Source organism: Anastrepha ludens, chromosome X (assembly GCF_028408465.1).
Source record: "Anastrepha ludens isolate Willacy chromosome X, idAnaLude1.1, whole genome shotgun sequence".
Classification (NCBI taxonomy): Eukaryota; Metazoa; Arthropoda; class Insecta; order Diptera; family Tephritidae; genus Anastrepha; species Anastrepha ludens.
In genome coordinates this window covers 70,170,099-70,193,346 of record NC_071503.1, presented here as the reverse complement: position 1 = coordinate 70,193,346, position 23,248 = coordinate 70,170,099, and the positions used below count along the sequence as shown (strand labels likewise).

Genomic DNA, 23,248 nt, shown 5'->3' with positions numbered 1-23,248 from the left:
ATCCACTCAGTACCATCACGTGCAACAAATTTTTCGCCACTAGCAGGTAATTCATTATTTTCTTCTACTTCTTGAATTTCTTCTTCATCTTCTGAGTCAAAGTCATAGGGAGCGTCATCGTCACAAATTTCATCAAATAAAGACTGTATATACAGTGAATCAAAAAAGTTTAAGTACACTTAAGTTTTGTTCAAAAGTTTACTAAAATAATTTTTATTTTTAAATATAAACATAAACTTTTGGCATGTGGTGTAAAAAGAGAATATTGTTAACTTAGTTTCACTCCTTTCACCTCTCTCACTGTTGTGAGTTGAAGAATAATTGTCGTAAAGGAGAGAGAGAGAGCTAAAACAGCCAAAAAAGTTTACGTACGTTGTTATTTTTTCGTTGTTTCTTTTTCCAAAACTTACAGTTTTTCTCCCTTATTTCTTATTATCGCTCAAATGATCATAGTTGATAGTATTTTGAGGCAAATGGTATGTATAACTATTAATAGTTTTGTGTTTATGGTGACAGTTAACGTATATGATGGGTCGCGGGTGTGAAATATCAGTCTATTTGCGTAAAGTGACTATAAAATTATATTTAGAAAAAAATCTTTGCGTGAAATCGGCAAAATTATCGGTAAATCACATTCCAGCGTGGAAGGAGTAATTAATTCTTATATAAACTCTGGAAATATTCTGCCAAAACCGCGATCCGGCCGGCCAAAAAAAGTCTCACAGAGAGACGAGCGCCGAATCTTAGAATCAATAAGTTCTAATCCCAGAAAATCTGCGGTGGAAATACAGGAAGAGGTCCAGCATAGCGTTGGAATAAGCGTCCACCCACAAACTGTTCGAAATGGACTCCATAAGGCTGGGTACAATGGTCGAACACCGCGTAAAAAGCCTTTTATATCTAAAGTAAATAAAAAAAAAGGGATTACCTTCGCTAAAGACTATTTGAACAAGCCCGAATCATTTTGGAGCAACGTAATTTTTAGTGATGAGTCTAAATATAATTCGTTTGGTCCAGATGGACCCGTAAAAGTTTGGAGAAAACCAAATGCACAGATGAAAGTGAAAAATTTTTTACCCACAGTGAAACACGGTGTCGGTAACATTATGGTTTGGGGCTGTATGGCAGAAGTTGGTGTTGGAAAGCTTGTCTTTGTTGACAATGTAATGGATAAGCACCTCTACCTAAAAATCCTGAGAGAAAATCTTGAGACGAGTGCGACACAATTGGGGTTTGAAAAAAATGGGTTCTTGTTTCAACAAGACAATGACCCGAAACACACGTCATATTTGGTCAGAGAGTGGCTTCTATATAACTGCAAGCAACTACATACACCACCGCAGTCCCCGGATCTAAATCCTATTGAGCACATCTGGGATCTGCTCGAAAAACGAATACGTAAACACACAATTACTTCGAAGGAATCCCTAAAGAAGGCTTTATCGACTGAGTGGATGAAAATAACCCAAAATGATACCGGAAACTTAGTGAAGAGCATGCGGCGGCGCTTACAAGCAGTTATCGATGCCGGGGGAGGGCCAACGAAATACTAATAACACTTAACCTATAAGAATTTTCAAATGTTTTTAATATTTTCGGTTAAGTGTACGAAAACTTATTTGACGTGCGCCCAAGACTTTTTTTCATTTTTGTATAGCTATTTCTATGTTTTAAGTTCGTAACCCATGAAAAGGCTTATTTTGTGTTCTTTAACCTTTAAATATATCTATTTCGAAGAACAAATTTTATTTTTAGATTGTATGATGGAGTTTTTATTGATAATTTTCTAAAATTTCAGGTGTACTTAAACTTTTTTGACTCACTGTATGATTCTCGCTGTTCCTCAGTTAGCCTGCATAATAAAAAAAATTTGTATATGTTTACATTGTTGCTTATTTTACATTTTTTACCTTCTATATGCTGCACTTGATAAATATTCGTTTCTTCTTGAAGTCATTTCGTATCCAGTTATTTATAGTTTCAGTTATATTTATTTTCACTTATATTTTCACTTCTTACACTTTTGAGCACCAAAACAATAATGAAAATATCAGCAGGCAGCATTTATAACAACACCTCGTGTGAAAACAACCCTTGCAGCTACATATAAAATACAAAAACCAGTTATACCAGTGTATTTGCTACCTACGTACCCATACCTTGCGCGACCTTTTTGCACATATCTTTTGAACCAGGTAGAATATTTCAATGAAATAAAAACCAAAATGTGTATTCGTTGTTACTCTACAAGTATATTATTATAAATTATATTATTTTGTTTTGCATTTATCAGGACATCAACAAAAACAAAAATCCACTGTTGCATGTCCTGACTTTATTTGCCCATATCGCTGGAACCAGTAGGAATATTCGAATGAAACAAAAGACAAAATACTTGTTATATATTAAAATATACATTTCAAAAAAAAAAAATCATAGAAATCGGTTGAATAAGCATTAAAAAAACCGCAAAATAAGGTCCCGGGTACAAACGTATCCCGATTGTGTGTTTACGTGGTATTTTCTGGGTGTGTGTTCTAGGGTTAAGTACCAATCTCGACATACCTATGTAATGTAGAAACCATCCCAATTTTCACTTTTCCGAGCTCGGAAAATTTACCAGGCTGGGAAGAGGTCCTAGACGTTACTTTATGGACAAACAGTAACTCCCAAATAGTCACAAACTAGAGGGTATCTGTCAAGAAATCCTTTTCGGACCATAGTTGGTTCTCGTCGATATCAATCTCAAGCTTAAGAAACTGACCCCATATAGAAACCATAGAAGAACAAACTGGAACATATTCCGTAGAGTAACCCAATCTAAAATTCAACACATCAATAAAACCACAACGTCAAGTAACGACTTAAGGGGGAAGTCTACTGTGAATTTTTCAAAAAATCGATTTTTTTTTATTAGCTTAAAAAATACTTTAAACCCTCTTAAATAAGGTACAATATGTGTTACAGCTGGCTAAATTTTTCTTCGTTGAAATTTCGACCTTTTCCCGAAGCGCTCCAAAGCTTTAAACGCTGAAAACTGAAACTTTAAACGCATTTTTCTCGAAACTAAGTTTTTGTATACGGTGTACACGATATCTCGAGTTCTGATAAATGAATCAGCTTAAAAATTTAATTATATATTCTCTGTAATAGTGTCTCTCGTCTGACATAGGATTTTTTTGATATCGTTATTTGTTAAATTGTTATAAACAATAGTAACATCAATTTTAGGCAAAAAAAAAGAAAAAAATTTCAAGAATTTTTTTTTCAACGCCAAAATTTTTTATCGACATAATCCAACGTCAGACGAGAGTCAATACTATGTATATGATAACAATATTTTGTTTTTTTGTTTTAGATCACCGAAACGTAAGATTTCATGTACACCGTTTAGGCACCTAAGAAAAGCGGACCTGCGCTTGCAGAAGTGCCACAGCGGCCATTTTGAATATTTTGACTTAAAATTTTTTTTTCAAAAACTTAAATATATAATAAAGATAAGAGTTTAAATAGATTTTATGTACGAGCAATATTTTGTTAGAAATAAAATCCGGAAAATAAGCCTGTTTTTTCCCTTGTCACAGTAGACTTCCCCCTTAAATGAGAAAGTAGGAACTTTCGAAGCTTCGTTGATAAAAGGGCTTGAAGCTTCATGTCCTGCCACATATGCCAAAACAACTTATCCCACCTGGTGGAATGAAAATTTAAGTCAACTCAGAAAAATGACAAGAGAAATATTCAATATCTACTACAAACACAAGTACTTCAAACCCTACAAAGATTGCCTCAGGGAATAAAAGAAAGCAATCAAAGAAGCTCAGACAGAAGCTTGGAGAGATTGTTGTAGTTCCATCGAATTAACCAAAGATACGGCCAGAATAGGTAAGCTTTTATCTGTCCTTCCTTCTTTAGGAAAGATAACGGGGAATGGAGAAAGTCCTCGACCGATACATTAGAATATCTTATAAATACACATTTCCCAGGTAAAACAGAATATATTGATATTAATTGCAACAATGTTCAAACGTCCAACTTGTCATCCAGTAGAATCAACCACATCGTATCCCAAGATAGAATTCTAGGAGCAATGAAAAACTTTGATCCAATCCGTGGCTGGAGGTCTTTTTCAAAAGAAGCTTTATTCTAGGGCATATTTCAAAAAGGTGGAGGGGGGTTAAAATAATTTGTATCCCCAAAGCTGGTAGACACGGTCATGATACAGCAAAATATTTCAGACCCATCAGTTTACCCTCCTTTATTCTCAAAACTCTCGAGCGATTGTTGGATGTACATATATCTCAGAGAGAAGATTACAAACACCACAATTTCATCATCCCAACATACCTACCTCAAAGGAAAATCTACAGGAACAGCTCTTCATGAGGTTCTAAGTACGATTGAGAGGAGAATAGAAAACAAAAAATACTCACTAGTCGCTTTTCTCGACATTGAAGGTTAACAACCTTAGCACAAGATCCATAATTCAGGCTCCTAATATGTTACGCACAGACATAGGTCTCAACAGATGGATAGAGAACATGCTTAAAACTAGAATAATCATCAGTGAGGTAGACAGCAGCAGCACGGCAAAACGCTCTGTCAACAGGGGAACCCCCCAGGGAGGGGTATTATCCCCTTTGCTGTGGTTATTATGTAGTTGTCAACAATATCCTTACCACATTCAACCGAAAGGGAATTAACGTAGTGGCGTACGCGCAGGGCCGTGGAGAGCATATCCGGGCCCCGGGGAAAAATTGCAAATGCGGGCGCTTTCCAATTATGTCTAATTCATATAATTCGGAATTACTCTCGAGTCCGGGCCCCCCTGAGAACTCCGGACCCGGGGTAAAAAGTCCCCGATCCCACCCCCTCTCGTCGGGCCTGCGTACGCGGATAACATAGTGCGTAAAATTTCAGGAATGTTTCCAACCATGATCAGTGAGATTATGGAAGGAGCTCTGGGGTTACTCAACAATTGGGCTACAGACTGTGGTTTAAGTGTAAACCCGAGCAAAACTGAACTGATGCTACTGAAACCGATATACCAAACTTTAATCGCCTAAAATTAAACGGCGTTAGCCTTATGCTAACCCAACAGGCACAATACCTAGGTGTTATCCTAGACCCCAAGCTCAGCTGGAAGTCCAACGTAGAGTACAGGGTAAAGAAAGCGAATATAGCACTTTACACGTGAAAGAGAATGATAGGTAAAAAATGGGGTCTCCAACCAAAACTAACCAATTGGTCCTACACAGCCATTGTAAGGCCAATACTAACATATGCAGCACTAGTTTGGTGGCCTGCAACAGAAAAGAAATACAACAAAACTAAGCTGAACAAGATACAAAGAACAGCGTGTATCTTAACTACAGGAGCGCTTAGCACCAGTCCTACTTAAGCGTTCAATGTACTAACTCATCTGCTACCATTAGATTTACACATTACAACAATATCTACTTGCAGCACGGCGAGACTCAGAGACGTAGGAAGCTGGACAACAAGGTCGTATGGTCACAGTAAGATCCTCCTACAGGGAGCCTCGCTGCTCAGATCAGACTACACATTCCCCGACCTTAGGCTCAAGAAAGACTTTACGGTACGTTTTCCACGGAGATCCGAATGGGCCAAAGGGAAGGTGATTGGAAGATACGGTATTGAAATCTACATTGACGGTTCTAAGATGAACTGAGGGGTGTAGAGCAGATCGCCTCCGCGTGGTGCACCCTGGGTAGCGCTAAATGATCTGCGGCCTTAACGGCCTTCCTGAACGATGACGACCCCCCCGCTTTCTGATTTGGACTTATTTCTTCTTCAACACTTTTTTAGACATTTTCTGACCCCTGTGCTGGTAGTCGCAGCATTCTGCCACCTGAGTATGCTGAGGTGAAACTCAGCAGAAATGGCTGGTGGGCTAATGACGTGACTGCCCCCGTCCCGCTAAAACCTTGGCAAGCCTCGGAGTACGTTCCAAACCCGTAGCCATTGGGTTGGCGGTGTAGGTGCGGTTGAGACGACTCCCGTCTTTGTGTCCGGCCTGGCTCTGAACGCATGCCCCATAAGGACATGCGTCAACCCTCGCATGGCCTCCCTGCTGCGGCACAGACAACCATGGGACCCTTTAAGGACGACTACACACTACGGGTTTGGATAGCGGCTTCGAGTGGGGACCCACTCAATACAATAATGAACAATAAAACAGCAACAACAACAAACAACAACACAACTAGTAAAACAATAAACGGTGGCGGGAACTCGGAACCGAGTCCCAAAACCAACTCCCTCAAGACAGGAGGAGCGAAATCGCCTCCTAGAAAATTTTTGCCCCGGGGGGCAGTCTCTAGTGGGGGTAACGCATCGGAATCGATGCGTAAGGCAGTAACCAAGGGAGAAACCGAGGGAAAGTCGGAACCGACTTTCAATATTAATCGGGGGGTAAAAGGTGGGAATCCACCTTTGATAGGTAGCGGAATACAGGCGGAACCGTCTGTAATTCCTAAAGTAGGGGCGATGGATGGGAAAGCCAGCACCAGCAAGGGGCTTTCCCCTAGTTTTCCGGGGACTTCGGGAGCATCTCTCCGGGGACCCTCCACTAAGCCTAAACGGCAGCTAGGGCAGAGTAAACGGTCCTTCTCTGATCTTCGTATGGCTACCAAGATCCTGGAGCGCTACGGTGGGCAGAATGACCCTCAGGTATCAGAGAAGCATTCCCAGACGCTCGAGTGGGCCAGGAAGGCCATTAGGGGAGCAGAGGAGGGCAGTGAAAAGGGAGTGGAAGCGAATGCGCCACAACCGGACTCGGGAGTTAAAAGACAACGCTCCCAGGAAGAGGATATCCCGCAAAGAGAAGAGGCCCAGGATTGGTGGTGGTCCGCCAAAATCATTTAGCGAAGTCGCTAAACAGGCGGGCTCGATCATTGTTGGAGTAATGGACAGCGGTAAAGAAGACGGCGCCATCTCTAGGGAGGAATGGAAGAGGGTAGCGTCCGTCATCTCCGCAGTATTTATGAGGGTAGTGAGGGAAAACCCTGCCCCCCCCCCCCCCCCCCCGCCCCCCCCAAGCTGTGAAAGTGCAGGATGGCACTACGGTTCGTATAAAAGAATCGTCTGCGCTGACGAACGGTCAGCCTCAATGTACAGGGCGGCAGTAGCCTTGGTGGGAGAGGTATGGGGGGAGCTAAGCTGAGGGTAGTGGACCGAAAGAATCTACCTGTACGTCCGCGAGCACGTGTCTGGCTCCCCTCCGAACCCTCTGCCTCGAAGGAGATGGAGGAAATCCTCTGCTACTGCAACCCTACACTTCCCACGTACAACTGGAGGGTGGTGAAGGTGGAGAAGACTGAGGGATCCTATCGGCAAGCGCTGATTCTGCTGAATGCAGAGTCCCTCAGTCCTCTCGCTGAAGCAAAAGGGGTCATTAACTATGGCTTCGAGAAGGTAGTCCTTAAGGTCTACCAAATCGATGCCAGAGGAGATGCCCCTGCACATCCGGACGTGCTGGGAGACGTAATGCCCACAGTGGAGGAAGCTCCTGTGGACATGGAAGTGGAATCCGTCATGTCGGAGGGTGACAATGCTGATGACGTTCGCTCTTTACCGGGGTCCGTCATAAGAATCGGGTCGTTCTTCGACAGGGCGAAGGAGGAGAGGCTTCTGGCCTCGGAAAGCGAGGACGCCGTCCTTGGGGTGATGGAGAGGATACTGGAGGATGATTATTCTTCAGATAAATCTTCAACACTCTAAGGCGGCGTCCGCCAACTTACTAATCCACCTTGAGCAAGGTGGAGCTGACATAGTCCTGATCCAGGAACCGTGGCTGAGCAGCAACGGCATTTCTGGGCTCAGGACGAAAAGCTACAATCTGGTGGCGTATAGCGGGGCAGGTAAACCAAGATCCTGTATACTCATCAGAAAGGAACTTAACGCATTTATTTTGCCTAATTTCAGCAATGAAGACATTGTAACGGTGAGCCTGGAGGGCCCTTCTGGGAAACTATGGCTGATGTCAGTCTACATGGCACATGACGACGAGGTGGAACCACCTCCGGTGCTGCTAAGGAAAACCCTAGCCGAAGCAAAACGCAGGAAAATCGGCGTTATTATAGGCACTGACGCGAACTCCCATCACACCTGCTGGGGAAGTTCAGACATCAATGCAAGAGGAGAGTCACTTTTTGATTATATTCTAAACGAGGACTTGTTTATTTGTAACAGGGGTAAAGACCCCACTTTCATTACCGCAGCCAGAGAGGAGGTGCTTGACCTCAGTCTGGCTTCTTCTTTACTGATAAACCGAATCTCCGATTGGAAGGTGCTAAATGCTCACTCCTTCTCGGACCATAGGTACATTCAGTTCTCTCTCGCTGAAACCCGTCCAATAAGAGCCCCCTACAGGAACCTGAGCAGGACGGACTGGGATGCATACAACAGAAATTTACTGAACCTACTCCCCAAAGCACCGGGAGGAAATCAAGATCTATCGGAAGAAGCGATCGACGAACTGGTGGAGACTTTCACCTCAGCTTGCAACAACGCCGTTGAAACCTCTTGTCCAACAAAAGCTTTTCCCAGGAAGGAAAAACCGCCTTGGTGGACAGCGGAGCTCTCTGAGCTTAGGGCCTCATGTAGACGCATTTTTAATAGGGCTAAAAGAATAAGATCTCCCTCGGGATGGGAGCTTTATAAGGCAGGGCTAGGAATATATAAGTCCGAAATTAGGAAAGCTGAGAGGGACTCTTGGAGAAGCTTCTGCGAGAGCGTAGAGGGCTGCCATGAGTCTTCCAGATTTAGACGAGTACTCACGAAGAGTTCCGCTCCCTTGGGGTACTTAAGAGACGAATTGGGACGTTGGGCGATGAGCAGCGAGAAGTCACTAAAGTTACTTTTCGACGTCCATTTTCCGACGAGCCCAGCACCTAGCAGCACCGGCCTGGAAAGCAGTTCAACCTGCACTCGAGACCGGGGCTGGTTGATGGATAAGCGCCGCCTGTCTTGGACCATTGAATCCTTTAGACCCTTCAAGTCGCCTGGTCCTGACGGCATCATTCCTGCACAACTGCAAAAATCAGTGGAGGTATCATGCCGTTGGTTGAGCCCTATCTATGTGAGCTGCGTAGCCAGGGGCTATATACCGAGGTCATGGAGGGCCGTGAGGGTTGTCTTTATACCCAAGGCAGGCAAGTGCTCGCATGTCTCCCCTAAGGACTTCAGGCCAATCAGTCTCTCATCTTTTTTGCTAAAAACCCTTGAGAGACTGATTGACCTGCACATAAGAAGCGAAATTCCTCGGGGTCGGTTGTCGCATACCCAACATGCCTACTGCAAGGGAAGATCGGTGGAATCTGCCCTGCACACAATTGTGAAAGAGATTATGGAGTCTCTTTCTCAGAAGGAGCTTGCGGTGGGCGCCTTCCTCGACATCGAGGGGGCTTTTAACAACGTCCTCCCGGAGGCAATCACCAGGTCTCTGGGTAAACTGGGGGTCGAAACCGACCTGATCAGATTTATCTATAAAATGCTTAGCGACAAAACTGTCGCGGCAGAATGGGGCGGCATCTCCATTCACCGGCAGGTGAGTAGGGGCACTCCGCAAGGTGGTGTTCTCTCGCCTTTCCTCTGGGTCGTGGGAGGAGCTGGTGAAAGGGGGCTGCAAGGTGGTTGCCTACGCGGATGACGTCGCATTAATCGTCAGAGGAAAATTTGTGAATACTCTGTACAACCTGATGCAGGGATATCTTAACGTAGTTGTTAGATGGGCAACGGACTGCGGCCTGTCGGTGAATCCTCTTAAGACGGAGCCCGTCTTATTTACGAGGAAACATAAAATACCCAGAGCTCAACTTCCCTCACTAGGGGGCGCTCCGCTTATACTTTCTGACAAGGTTAAGTACCTAGGTATTATCCTTGACAGCAAGCTTACATGGAAGCCCAATATTGAGGAAAGAGTGAGGAAAGCAACAATCGCCTTGTATGGATGCAAGGGCGCAATTGGTAAAAGATGGGGCCTCTCGCCTAGAGTTGTTTTCTGGCTATACAATACTATTGTAAAGCCTATCTTGTTATATGGAGTCATAGTCTGGTGGAACCCACTAGAGAAGACGACATTGGTGAAGAAGCTGGAGAGAGTCCAGAGGTCGGCACTCATTGGAATCAGTGGGGCGCTTCGAACGACTCCTACTCTGGCGTTCAACGCAATGTTAAATGTGGTACCCGTAGACATCGCAGGCAGAATTGCCGCCTCGCGTACCGCAATCAGACTGAGGGGCTGGAGCTATAAGCTTAACCTCACTTATGGGCACTCAAGCATTCTCAGAAACTTCAAGTTCATCCCTCTGTCAACGGATCAGTGTATACCCTCGTTTAGTCCAACCGGAACCTTCTCCACTCATATTCCGTCAAGGGAAGAGTGGAGGGAGGGCTGCACTTGGGGACAGGGCCTGGTGAACTTGTTCACGGATGGATCGAAGTTGGAAGGAAAGGTTGGCGGAGGAGTCTTTTGCGAGGAGCTCCCCATCAGACTCAAATTCAGGCTACCGGACCACTGCAGTGTGTTCCAGGCAGAGGTAGCCGCAATCAAGGAGGCAGCCGATTGGCTGCTCAAATGCGTATTAACGGTCAAGAAAGTAAATATTTACTCCGACAGCCAAGCGGCAATAAGGGCCCTCGGGTCTACGACGGTGCATTCGGAATTGGTCAAGGAATGCTTGACCTCGCTTTCGACTGCGTCCGAATTCTTTAACATCAGCCTCATCTGGGTTCCTGGTCACAGCGACATTGCTGGAAACTGTGAGGCGGATGAGCTGGCCAGACAAGGGACATGCGAGGTGATTTCCCCGCGAAGGGAGAGAATTGGGATCCCCCTGACAACCTGCGGTCTGCTCCTGGAAAGATGGGCATCGCACCAACTCAGCGAGCGCTGGGCAAGTACACAAACGTGTAAGGTCGCGAAATCCTTCTGGCCACGTGTGGACCGCAGGCGCTCGGGCGAGGTCTGAGGCTGACAAAATATCAGCTCTCTAATCTCGTGGGTTTTCTCACAGGACACAATGCGCGAGGAATGCATGCTGTGAGACTTGGAATCACCTCGAGTCCTTTTTGCGCTGGATGTATGGAGGATGAAGTGGAATCATCTCAGCACCTTCTCCTTAGCTGCCCTGCTCTGGCGGGGCTAAGATCTAGGCATCTTGGCTCCTACTTGTTTGTCACGCCTGCTGATATAGCTGGTGCTGACATTAAAAATCTGATGAATTTCATCAGCAGCATAAAGCGGTTGACGCAAACATAGTCATCGTTCGTAATCCGCACGCTCCCAACTATCCCAGCACCACCTCTCCCCGCCCTCTCCCTGTATCCCATCGGTCTTTCTCTCCCGCCTCACCCCTCCATAATGGCATCACAAAGGACGAATCCTTCTTCGTCCAAGTGTGCCCATTCCCTGGGCAACCATATCAACCTAACCTAAGATGAACTGTTGTCTGGGAGCTGGCTTCCATTCGGAGCCCCTCAACCTATTCCAGTCAATTCGACTTCGTGACTATGCCAACGTGTTCCAGGCAGAACTATTAGCGATTAGAAAAGCATGCAAATCACTAAAACTCAACAAGGAAGTTGGTGCAATACATGGCGTCATACAAAATCCAAAGGACAAATTACTTGTTAGGATGCAACCCTTACAGGCCATTGGAAGGTAGGGGACTATGCAGCAAAGCCTTTTCCACTACTTATTTGAATGTCCAGGGCTAGGTAGGGCACGGCTTCGCTCTTTCGGTAAGCCTTTCTTACAGCAAATTAATGAGATCTCAGACATCGATATAAAGAATATGCTGCTATACTTGGATCTATTCAGGGGACGCATGAGGTTCAGCTACGTTCCTGTATTGTGGAGAGAAGCGAGAGTTGTGTTTATTTCAAAAGCAGGAAAAAGCAACCCTTTATACTCAAGGGAATACAGGCCCATTAGTCTGACCTCATTTCTCCTGAAAACATTAGAGAAGATTCTAGATACATACATTAGAGACACAATTGCGCCGGACGAATTACACTGTGTGACAAAAAAAAAAAAATTAAATAAACTTTTATGGAGACCTAGCACAACTTATGGCTACAGAAAAACTAAACAAAATGGTATAGGAGAAATTTCCAATACACCCCCAAAATCTCATTTTATGGCCATAAAACCGTTTTTCAGTAGGTTGATGTGAAGAATCACTCCTAACTTCGCCAATTTCCATCCGATTTCGAATTTGTTTTTTTAGTTCGAAAGAACAAAAAGAAGCCTTTTTGACAGTGTGTTGACAATTTTTCTGAAATGACAACTGCCGAGACTGTAGACGGAAGTATTTGGAATTTTTTTATTTTTTCTCAATTTTTTCAACTTTGACATAATTTTTACGATATTATCCGATATTGAGGATTTTTTTTAGTACACTACCGTTATAGTAAATTTAATTTTGCGTCGAATGAGTTATATTTGACTGTAATTGAATTAAAATTAATAGAGTTGTGTGAGTTTTAAGATTTTATTTTTTTTTTTTACTAATTTGGTATGTAGGTATAACTTACGCTAAATGGGAATAAGGACGTGTTTTCATGCGTTATTATAGATCCGTAATATTTATTGGAGTATATATGTATACATAAGAGTACACTGTACTGCATACAACAGAACTGGTTAGAACTTACGAAAATATCTGACATATTATAGCACTTTTTTTTTCAATAGAAATATGGAAAAGCTCGGAAAGTGTACCAAAGTTCACACTGTACATTGATTAACAAAAGAAGTTTGTTATTATAATTTAACCTTATTAAAACGTCAAAGTTTTATTGTTTGTTTCATTGAAATTCAAGAGATATAAATCAAAACGTTGCCAGAAAAGTCGAATTTCTCAATATTCTCCGATGAAGTGGCATTATCAGCCTTATCATAAACCAGATGATTGTTATTTTTATAAAAGGGACGTAAACGGTCATCATTATAAAGCTCGAAAGCACATAAAGTATGCTGATGTTGCAACTGTTAAGTACCCCGTAGTCTTGGACGATATGATTGACTCAACTGCAGGAACTGAAGGAAGTTCAACTCATTGCTGATGATGATCAAACTGATAACAATAAACCTGATGATGAAGAGTACTTTCCGTCTCGTTGTAAGTCTTCAGAACGACACATTGTATCAAATACAGATTTTCAGGATCCTTCTCGTGATTTACTTCTATCGGGAAGACAATCTGAAACGCTCGCTTCTTGATTTAAACAATGGAATTTAGTTGATGACGACTTCAGATGAATGATGATAATCGAATTTCTTACAGAGAAGTATTCAAAACTGATGAAGAGAATGACAAATGTACCATCCCATACTAAACTCCAAAGGGCCGTTTCCAATGCATTTTTAAGTTCGGAACCAGTTCCGTTGTGTACTGCACCGTACCGCACCGTACCATACGTACAATGCTGCACTGCACAATACTCCAATAAATATTATGTGTTTATAATGGCACTTGTTATCATTTTCATGATTCGATGCCTACATACCAAATTAGTAAAAAAAAAAAAAAAACTTAAAACTCACACAACTCTATTAATTTTAATTCAATTACAGTCAAATATAGCTCATTCGACGCAACATTAAATTTACTATTACAGTAAAGTACTAAAAAAAATCCTCAATATCGGATAATATCGTAAAAATTATGTCAAAGTTGAAAAAATTGAGAAAAAATAAAAAAATTCCAAATACTTCCGTCTACAGTCTCGGCAGTTGTCATTTCAGAAAAATTGTCAACACACTGTCAAAAAGGCTTCTTTTTGTTCTTTCGAACTAAAAAAACAAATTCGAAATCGGATGGAAATTGGCGAAGTTAGGAGTGATTCTTCACATCAACCTACTGAAAAACGGTTTTATGGCCATAAAATGAGATTTTGGGGGGTGTATTGGAAATTTCTCCTATACCATTTTGTTTAGTTTTTCTGTAGCCATAAGTTGTGCTAGGTCTCCATAAAAGTTTATTTAATTTTTTTTTTTTTGTCACACAGTGTTATCCAAGGCGCAGCATACTTACACTAAAGGCAGATCCACTGAAACTGCACTTCACTCACTTCAATACTAAAAATAGAAAAGGCGTTAGAATATAAAGAGTATGCTCTAGGAGTATTTCTAGATATCTCAGGGGCCTTTAACAATGTGACAAAAGATGATATTTTAAATAGCATAGAGTCACTTAATGTACAACCCGCGGTTTATCTATGGATAAGGCAGCTATTAGCTAGCAGAAAGATAAGAGCGGAGTGGAACGATGCGAGGGTCACCAAATATGCATGCAGAGGTACTCCGTAAGGTGGGGTACTATCGCCGCTATTATGGTTACTTGTAGCAAATGAAATTCTTAAGAAACTTGACGGAGGGGCACCAAAACTAGTGGCATATGCCGATGACATAGCTATAGTAGTTACGGGAAAGTACCTGGACACCATCAGTAATGTGATGAACAACACTCTCAAAACGATACACCAATAGGCAACTCGCGCAGGGCTAGGGATAAACGCGGAAAAACGGACATGGTACTTTTTACCAGGAAGTACAAAGTTCCGGCGTGAAACTTCCCGAAGCAAATTGCTGTGGAAGCACAACGTTGAGGATAGGGTGAAAAAGGCCAGTAATGCGTTGTACGCATGTAAAAGAATGCTGGGCATTACTTGGGGTCTATCACCCTCTCTGATGCATTGGTGCTACACAGCAGTAGTCAGACCGATATTGCTGTATGGAACCTTAGTATGGGGGACTGCGACAAAAAAACTGGCATACTTAATGCCGCTGGAAAGGATTCAACGACTCGTTGCTCTGCGCATAACAGGAGCGATGAAGACCACTCCAACGGCGGCGCTGGAAATGATACTCAGCATGCCACCTATTGACCTCATGGCGGAAAACCTGGCACCGAAATCCGCGAGGAGGCTAATGGCTGCGGGGGTATTCACCTGCAGAACCTTCGGTCACTGCTCAATAGGAAAGTGGAGCTCAGGTGACACGGACTACATGACTCCGTACTTTAATTGGGAGAGAAGGTTTCGCACTAAAATTGAAGAGGAGGGATGGCAAAAAGGCATGAAGCCTGGCCATAGAACTTTTCACATCTATACAGACGGCTCGAAAGCTCCAGACGGCGTGGGAGCGGGTATTTACTGCTCAAAACTAGGAATAAGGCAACCTATCAAGCTGCCAGACCACAGCAGTATTTTCCAGGCGGAAGATTTTGCTGTGGGGAAGGCCGCGGAGCTAGTCTACACTAGAACAAGAAAGAACTCAACAATTAATATATACGTGGATAGTCAAGCAGCAATAAGAGAAATAAGCTCATATTGTATTAAGTCCAAAAATGTTCGACGGAGCAGGGAGGCCATAGAAAGGCTAGCCGGAAACAATAGGCTGCATATCTACTGAGTACCAGGTCACAAAGGCATTATGGGGAACGAAATAGTAGATGAGATAGCAAAAAGTGCTGTGAGACTATAATACCATTTGAACAAGAGAGCGACATATCAAAACCGCTAAACACAATATACAACGAAAGGGACGACCACATGAAAAGGCAAGTGGAAGCTAGCTGGACTAACCTGACCACATGCAAAACAGCAAAAGTCATGTGTAGAACTAACGACAAAAAACTGACTCAATTCGTACTTACGCTCTCGCGAAAGGAATGCAGAACTATCATAGGTATGCTAACAGGCCACAATCTATTGGCTGCATATGCGTACAAGATAGGGATTGCTAACACGGACAAATGTAGAAAATGCAGAGAGGATGTTGAGGAGACTTTAGAACACCTTCTGTGCGTTTGTCCGGCATTATTAAAAACGCGACTAAGATGCCTGGGAGCCCCACTGTTTGAGGGTCTGGAAGACGTCTCAAAAGCGGAGCTCCCAGCCCTACTTAGATTCGCCAAAAGCGCTGACATCCTACATGATGTCTACTTTAGGTATTCATAGAGGTCGGTCTCCATCTGGTATGCGTGGGTTAATGCCAACCTAACCTAACCTATACTTGGATCTCACTTAGAAGAAAAAAAAAATGGTGCTGGTCGCTAATTAGGATTATTTCAGTAGAAATACTCAACCACTTCAACAACAACACCTATTGCAAGAATAAGTCTCGCTCCATCGGAACTGTTCTGTGGCAGGCGACTTAAAAGGAAATTTCCTGTATCGAAACAGTTGCTGCACAGAAACAACGTAAAACAATAAGAGATTCAAGAGGGAATCAATAAAAAAAAGGAAAGCAAAAATGCTACTATGATCGAAACGCAAAGTTTTTGTCCAAATTGGGTGTTGGTGATTTAGTTATGTTTAAAAAAATAGAAAGCAAAAATTGGAAAAATAGTTGGCGGACTTGAAATTAGGTTATTCGGATAATTTTCCAGAGACTGAAATGGTTAAATCGTATAATAAAATAATATAGCAACCCAGGATAATAATAATATTAATGAAGGCATAACCAATGAGAACCTCATGAGTATTTTAATTTCGGATGAACCCCAACTTTCAAAAGAGCATGAAAGCAGTGATCAGGACAACTTGTCATTCAAATATGTGTGTGCAAAAGTGATCATCATCATAAAGTCCAAGAGTTTCAGTGTGGAACAAAGGGCCACAACGAATTTCTTCCATTCCGTTTTACGCCCATTTCTTAACCAATAAAGCTGCATGGCGCGGGTTTCTAACTCTAGCAGTCATCTTCAGGTATTCGCTGGTTTTCCGCGTCTGCGGCTTCCAGTCAATCGCGGCCCTTGTTAAGTCACTTTTTCCTTTGGGTAGAACATGGACAATCCAGCCCCATTTTCTATTTCGGTATAGTATAGTATAGTATTGACTTCAGCTGCGTTCTGGCCCATAAGTCAGCATTCGAGATAATATTTCGCCAAAATATTTTGATTATTTTTCAAAGGCATATGTTTACAAAAACTCGTAATGGGCTTGTGGCAGCTGACGCTGCATTCCACGTTTCACAACCATAAAGTAAAGTCGGCCTTACATTGGAATTAAAAATTCCAAATTGCTTGCAGAGCCAAATGCCGCCACAGCTTTCCTTATTCGACTTTTGATGTAGACGCTAGTCAAGTAGCAGTAAATATGTACAATTAAAATATATATGTATGTATATATATTCTGGCCGTTCTCTAATCGAAAAAAAAATTAAATTATTGTAATAATGTCAGAGACGGCGATAACGGAAAAAGAATGAATAGTGAAATGTGTCATTCCCTGATTGAAAATAAATATAAGTTTAAGAGCGAAGGTATCGATAGCGTAGTGTGACTATCGGGTGACCAAATCAACACCAAAAGCGAACTGCATGTCATACACCTTAAGCATTTCTAATATTGTCAGGCGCTATTTGAAGTTTCAATTGGAAAGTTTTACCATAAACGTATTTAGAATGTTGTGATCTTTTAGCCGTATTTGTGTTTTTACAGTGGCTTTGGAAATTCATCACGACAAAAAAAATGGAATTAAACCTTCAATATTTTAGTGCGATTATTTTTCACCATTTTTAACGAGGATTAAAAAGACAAGAATGCATCGATGAACTAAAATCAATATACAATTATTAGCTAGCACCACCCTATAGCACCGTAAAAACTGGTGCAATGAATTTTGTCGTGGTTACTGTTCGCTCACTGAAAGGTCGTTCAAAATTAGTTATTGTGTCAGAAAATATCGATGTAGTATGCGAAATCATTGAGTAAGACCATCATATAACATATCGTGGAGTTGAGGCATCTTTGGGCATTAGTATGGCGACCGTCAATAAGATTTTGCATGATCACCTTGTGATAAAAAAGGTGCCTTCGCGCTAGATCCCACATGATTTAATAACACGCCCTTTAAATGCGATTGGACAAAGTGCTTCGAAAATTGGTTGAAACGAATGCAAAACTGTACTTGTCATCATGGATAAAATTTTGAAAAACAATAAAACGACGATTGATAATTTTTCGATTGCTAGTTCATCGTTAGACAATTAACACCTTCGCTAACTTTCACAACGCGGATAACTTCATCGGAGATTAACCCTTATAAAATAGCTATAGTTATAACCTGAAGCCTGCATACAAAAGAAACAATCAATTACTGGTATAAATTCCTACTTATTCAAAACACATAATGACATCATCAAAACATATCTCGATATCATCAAACCAAAGCCCGTTTCCCTCTGGCTCAACCCCTTCTTTGTCGACAGCACTTAACTGACTCAGTGATTTAAGCGGGACTTATGCTGCAAACAGTGACCGACGTATCGTAGTCCCTTACCGCAGCCCCTAGAGAGCACAAATTGAGAAAAACTCATCCCGTAGAAAACAACTGCGTTCTTTTAGTTACTTATTTACACAGTACATCGGTTTGGGTGTGTATGTGTTTGGTTGCATCTACACAATGTTTCCATTGATATAATATTTTTGTATATACACTTTTTCACACATCCGCCTTATCAGTTACAATTTTTCATTGTATAATAAGCCAAAGCCAAAAACCAACAAATGCAAATAGTTCATTTATCTATAATTAACATATTCAACATTATTTTAAGTTATTTTAACAAAAATTTAAATTTTTCCAAGTTTATTTTGTAAATGATTCCAAAATGTACTGTTTGGCAACACTGTGTGGAGAGAGAGCAATCAGCTGACACGGTTCTACGGGAATTTTCAAAAATCCTGCGATAAAATCTACGATACTACGATACGGAAGAGAAGTGATTTTTCATTTACATGGGGCCCTCATTAGTTTGATCGTAACAGCTAACAGGGGACTGCGTTTACGTCGGTGACTGTTTGTAGCATTAGTAACAAAACACATACATACATATATAATTTTTGCTCTTAGATAAATCCCCCGGATTACATAAAAAATACATACATACAAAATTAAGCAAACTTACGTGTATCCATCGAAATCACCACTGTTAATAGCTTCAATCAGTTGTTCAGTGATTTTTATTATCTCCTGACGTCTTGCTGCTTTGGTTCGATGTTTATGTAGTTATCGGTTACCGGTAAGTTGGGTTATTGAGTGGATCGAATTTCAGACAATCATCAGCGTATTGAAGGCATGACAAACGAGTGGATAAGACAGTGGAAACGGAAATTGAAAATAAAAACATCCAGACATCGCAGTAGCAGACATGTTGATATTGAACCAGATAGGTTACAGATCGCATGAGTGAATTGTGTATATGTATATACATACATACGAAATAACAATACAGTATTCGATACCCAGAAATACAGAAAACAAAATTAATAAGCGGATTTTAAAGTTTGAAAAAAGTTTCACAACTAAGTGAATTAATAGTTTTTAGAAATATATATACAGTTAAATGTTGTTATACAACAGTATATTTTACATACTAACTTCTAATTAGATAATAGTAATATGTATTCATTTAGTTTTATGTTTGTTTAATGGATATCCATAGTCAAGTTGAGATGAATTTACATTTATACATACTAATACATACATATATACATTCATATTACATAGATAGTTAAATTTACAATAAAACGAAATTTCTCTTACGTAATTTTTATATTTAAATACATATACACAACTATAAATTCTCCATAGTGCTATTTTGATTAACTGAACCCTCGAATAGGGATTCAACTGACGTTAAGAGTATTATGAATAACAATGAGGGTTCTGCGTATTATAAATTTTCATTTACTTGTTCTTAAGAAGTAACTATCTTTCAACACAAATAAAAATTATAACGAACTTTTGGCAGAACAATTTAACTGGCTTCAGCAGATTCCGCTTTAAAATCAATAAATTATGATTATCTATATATATAAATGTGAAAATCTGTCCCTATGTTCGCTTATAACTCGAGAATGGCTGAACGGATTTATCTTATCTTGGTCTTGAATTATTCGTGGAGGTCTAGGGAAGGTTCAAAAGGTGAGAAAAATTCGAATAATTGCCGGGAAAATGGTCAAAACGTGGACCCGGGTAACCTTCGGATGTGTATATACAATATGGGTATCAAATGAAAGCTGTTGGTGAATGCTTTAGTTCAGAGTATTTTTCATGCCGCTCCGTGACTAGGGTCTCGAGATAGAGACCAAAACGTGGACCCTAGAATGTGTTTGTACAATATGAATATCAAATTGAAGCTGTTGGTGAATGCTTTAGTACAGAGTATTTTTCATGCCGCTCCGAGACTGGGGTCTCGAGATATAGGTCAAAACGGGGGCCCGGGTAACCTTCGGATGTGTATATACAATATGGGTATCAAATGGAAGCTGTTGGTGAATGCTTTAGTTCAGAGTATTTTTCATGCGGCTCCGTGACTAGGGTCCCGAGATAGAGACCAACACGTGGACCCTAGAATGTGTTTGTACAATATGGATACCAATTGGAAGCTGTTGGTGAATGCTTTAGTACAGAGTATTTCTCATGCCGCTCCGTGACTGGGGTCTCGAGATATAGGTCAAAACGTGAACCCGGGTAACCTTCGGATGTGTATATACAATATGGGTATCAAATGGAAGCTGTTGGTGAATGCTTTAGTTCAGAGTATTTTTCATGCCGCTCCGTGAATAGGGTCCCGAGATAGAGACCAACACGTGGACCCTAGAATGTGTTTGTACAATATGGATATCAATTGAAAGCTGTTGGTGAATGCTTTAGTACAGAGTATTTCTCATGCCGCTCCGTGACTGGGGTCTCGAGATATAGGTCAAAACGTGGGCCCGGGTAACCTTTGGTTGTGGATGTGCAATATGGGCATCAAATGAAAGCTGTCGATAAGTGCTTTAATGTGGGGTAATTTTCATACCTATTGATGACTAGGGTCTCGAAATATATGCCAAAACGTGGACCCGCCGTGTCTTTAAACCGAATTAAACCAAACTTACACACATTGTTAAGTAGGTATTGAAGATGGTTTCCGTATAGTTTGAATACCTATTGGTAGATAGGGTCTCGAGATATAGGTCAAACGTGGACCCGGGTAACCTTCGGACGTATATGTACAATATGGGTAGCAAATGGAAGCTGTTGATGATTTCTATAGTATAGAGTATTTTTCATACCGTTCCGTGACTAGGGCCTCGAGATAGAGACCAAAACGTGGAGCCTAGAATGTGTTTGTACAATATGGATATCAAATGGAAGCTGTTAGTGAATGCTTTAGTTCACAGTATTTTTCATGCCGCTCCGTGACTAGGGCCTCGAGATAGAGACCAAAACGTGGAGCCTAGAATGTGTTTGTACAATATGGATATCAAATTGAAGCTGTTGGTGAATGCTTTAGTTCAGAGTATTTTCCATGCCGCTCCGTGACTAGGGCCTCGAGATAGAGACCAACACGTGGACCCTAGAATGTGTTTGTACAATATGGATATCAATTGGAAGCTGTTGGTGAATGCTTTAGTTCAGAGTATTTTTCATGCCGCTCCGTGACTAGGGCCTCGAGATAGAGACCAACACTTGGACCCTAGAATGTGTTTGTACAATATGGATATCAATTGGAAGCTGTTGGTGAATGCTTTAGTTCAGAGTATTTTTCATGCCGCTCCGTGACTAGGGCCTCGAGATAGAGACCAACACGTGGACCCTAGAATGTGTTTGTACAATATGGATATCAATTCGAAGCTGTTGGTAAATGCTTTAGTACAGAGTATTTTTCATGCCGCTCCGTGACTAGGGCCTCGAGATAGAGACCAAAACGTGGAGCCTAGAATGTGTTTGTACAATATGGATATCAAATTGAAGCTGTTGGTGAATGCTTTAGTTCAGAGTATTTTCCATGCCGCTCCGTGACTAGGGCCTCGAGATAGAGACCAACACGTGGACCCTAGAATGTGTTTGTACAATATGGATATCAAATGGAAGCTGTTGGTGAATGCTTTAGTTCAGAGTATTTTTCATGCGGCTCCGTGACTAGGGTCCCGAGATAGAGACCAACACGTGTACCCTAGAATGTGTTTGTACAATATGGATATCAATTGAAAGCTGTTGGTGAATGCTTTAGTACAGAGTATTTCTCATGCCGCTCCGTGACTGGGGTCTCGAGATATAGGTCAAAACGTGGACCCGGGTAACCTTCGGATGTGTATATACAATATGGGTATCAAATGGAAGCTGTTGGTGAATGCTTTAGTTCAGAGTATTTTTCATGCCGCTCCGTGACTAGGGTCCCGAGATAGAGACCAACACGTGGACCCTAGAATGTGTATATACAATATGGATATCAATTGGAAGCTGTTGGTGAATGCTTTAGTTCAGAGTATTTTTCATGCGGCTCCGTGACTAGGGCCTCGAGATAGAGACCAACACGTGGACCCTAGAATGTATTTCTACAATATGGATATCAATTCGAAGCTGTTGGTGAATGCTTTATTACAGAGTATTTTTCATGCCGCTCCGTGACTAGGGTCTCGAGAGATAGGTCAAAACGTGGACCCGGGTAACCTTCGGATGTGTATGTACAATATGGGTATCAAATGGAAGCTGTTGGTGAAAGCTTTAGTACAGAGTATTTTTCATGCCGCTCCGTGTCTAGGGCCTCGAGATAGAGACCAACACGTGGACCCGGGTAACCTTCGGATGTGTATGTACAATATGGGTATCAAATGGAAGCTGTTGGTGAAAGCTTTAGTACAGAGTAGTTTTCATGCCGCTCCGTGACTAGGGCCTCGAGATAGAGACCAACACGTGGACCTTAGAATGTGTTTGTACAATATGGATATCAAATTGAAGCTGTTGGTGAATGCTTTAGTACAGAGTAGTTTTCATGCCGCTCCGTGACTAGGGCCTCGAGATAGAGACCAACACGTGGACCTTAGAATGTGTTTGTACAATATGGATATCAAATTGAAGCTGTTGGTGAATGCTTTAGTTCAGAGTATTTTTCATGCCGCTCCGTGACAGGGGTCTCGAGATATAGGTCAAAACGTGGACTCAGGTAACCTTCGGATGTGTATGTTCAATATGGGTATCAAATGGAAGCTGTTGGTGAATGCTTTAGTTCAGAGTATTTTTCATGCCGCTCCGTGACTAGGGTCTCGAGATAGAGACCAAAACGTGGTATTGAATAAATAAATAAATATTATGAGAATAAAGAAATAAATAATATGAAAACCATATCTTTTCTGTTCTAAACCATATCTATTCTATTTTAGTGTGCCCAGCGAAGCGGGCCGGGTTTGCTAGTGATAAATAATTACATGCCAGATGGATTTCA

At 41.6% G+C, this 23,248-nt stretch overlaps 1 protein-coding gene across 1 annotated transcript in view; it reads right to left on the bottom strand.

The window, feature by feature from the left end:
- Window positions 1-19,026, bottom strand: part of LOC128870191 (calcium/calmodulin-dependent protein kinase type II alpha chain-like) — a gene marked incomplete at its 5' end in the record, with an annotated part of 137,251 nt that extends 118,225 nt beyond the window's left edge. The window contains one exon of the mRNA XM_054112785.1: window positions 18,941-19,026. Within this exon, the coding sequence (XP_053968760.1) occupies window positions 18,941-19,026 (86 nt within the window). The remainder of the gene's footprint in view (window positions 1-18,940) is intronic.
- Window positions 19,027-23,248: the final 4,222 nt, after the last annotated feature.